At 33.9% G+C, this 1580-nt stretch overlaps 1 protein-coding gene across 1 annotated transcript; it reads left to right on the forward strand.

Moving 5' to 3' along the window:
• Window positions 1-6: 6 nt before the first annotated feature.
• LOC125851352 (serine/threonine-protein kinase Nek6-like) lies at window positions 7-1362 on the forward strand. The gene is made up of 6 exons (XM_049531132.1): window positions 7-16; window positions 101-150; window positions 233-306; window positions 398-449; window positions 541-1089; window positions 1132-1362. The coding sequence occupies exons 2-6, from the start codon at window positions 109-111 to the stop codon at window positions 1321-1323; spliced, it is 909 nt and encodes a 302-aa protein (XP_049387089.1). The 5' UTR covers window positions 7-16; window positions 101-108; the 3' UTR covers window positions 1324-1362.
• The last annotated feature ends 218 nt before the right edge of the window (window positions 1363-1580 follow it).

Below are 1580 nucleotides of genomic sequence, written 5' to 3' on the forward strand. Positions count from 1 at the left end.
GACATATGGTCTCTAGGTAAATCATCATGTTCAACTTATCAAAAGTGCAATTTTTGCATTCTCAATTGATCAACATTGATTATAATGGTTTGCTTCTCAGGTTGTTGTATGTTTGAAATTTCTGCCCATCAAGCTGCATTTCGTGCTACGGTTAGTCATTAAACTTTACAGACTATAACAACTATAATGTTTTACGTTCTGTGACCATATGTGAAATTAACTCCAAAAACAGGATATGGCTGGGCTAATCAACAAAATAAATAGATCTACTATATCTCCACTTCCAACCATATATTCTTCTACATGGTAAGAAGATACATCGATTTCTCATTTCCACAGTACGTTAAGTTTGTGACTGCAGCTTCATCAATTTCTTATATTGATTTGTTCGTTCCAGGAAACGACTGATTAAAAGCATGCTAAGAAAAAACCCAGAACATAGACCTACGGTACGTGTTACTACTTACATTTTGTTGTATTCCAAAATAATGTTGCATAGATATTTACTGATTCATTACTTCTTGTGTCTGAATATATTAGGCTGCAGAGTTGTTAAGGCATCCACATTTACAACCATATATTGCTAAATATCAGAATTTGTCACCAGCATTTGTTCAAGTATGTTCTAAGAAGGAAGTTAAACAGAATCCTGATCAAACTCGCGAGAATTCAACTTCCAAGTATATTAGACAAGCAAAAAAACATGAGAAGGTTGTTGCAGTTGATAGAGTTGTTCATGAATTCAAAGGTACTGAATCTAACGTTCAGACAAAGAAAATTGAAAATTTGGAGAATGAAGGACTCCAAACCATATCCGTCAAGAAAAGTGAAAGTACTAATTCCATAAGCTCTACAAGAAGTACCTTGACTGATAATACAATTGAAGGTACAATTCAGAAGATTGAAAGGCAAACTAAGGGAAAGAAAGGTACAAAATGCTTTTATAAGAAATCAGGAATACCAAAACCATATGTTGAAGTTGCATCACATGCCAATAAAGTTAGAGAAAAAGCCATTCATCATCTAAGTACTAATCAACATACAGAAAAACGCAATGGTCACAAACGAGCATCGAGTGATACTTCAGTAATGACTACACTAAATTTGTTACAGGGGAACAACAATAGTATGATGAGCAATGGAAGGGAAGAAGCATTAGAGTCATTACTTGAACTTTGTGCAGAGTTACTTAAGCATAAAAAGCTAGAGGAATTAGCTGGTGTGCTAAAACCATTTGGTGAAGAAGTTGTTTCTTCTAGAGAAACAGCAATATGGTTGACAAAAGGATTAATGAATCTCCAAAAACCAAGTGAAGAAGCTTAGAGTGCCTCCTAGTTTCTTGGGATTTTTTTTTTTGTAATATAAAAGCATTGATTTTTATCTTTTATTTAATCTTGTATGCATGTTCTTAAAGGCTTCAAAGAAAAAAATTTGAGCAAGATAGTTGTGTGTTCACAAGCTTCAAAAGTGTCTTGGAAGAATAATGTAACGACTTGATTTCGTCGTTAGGGAAAAGCCAATGGGGAAATAATGGGGGGCCAGAAAACTTTTGAGATCTAATTATGAATTTGATCACATGA

This window comes from Solanum stenotomum, unplaced genomic scaffold (assembly GCF_019186545.1).
Source record: "Solanum stenotomum isolate F172 unplaced genomic scaffold, ASM1918654v1 scaffold25152, whole genome shotgun sequence".
NCBI classification, from domain to species: Eukaryota; Viridiplantae; Streptophyta; class Magnoliopsida; order Solanales; family Solanaceae; genus Solanum; species Solanum stenotomum.

Excerpts from the sequence above, each read along its gene's own strand:
- LOC125851352 (XM_049531132.1), top strand. The coding sequence starts at position 109 with ATGTTTGAAATTTCTGCCCATCAAGCTGCATTTCGTGCTACG. Across the intron at positions 307-397 it reads ACCATATATTCTTCTACATG|GAAACGACTGATTAAAAGCA; the intron begins GTAAGAAGATAC and ends TGTTCGTTCCAG. Across the intron at positions 1,090-1,131 it reads CATCGAGTGATACTTCAGTA|ATGAGCAATGGAAGGGAAGA; the intron begins ATGACTACACTA and ends AACAATAGTATG.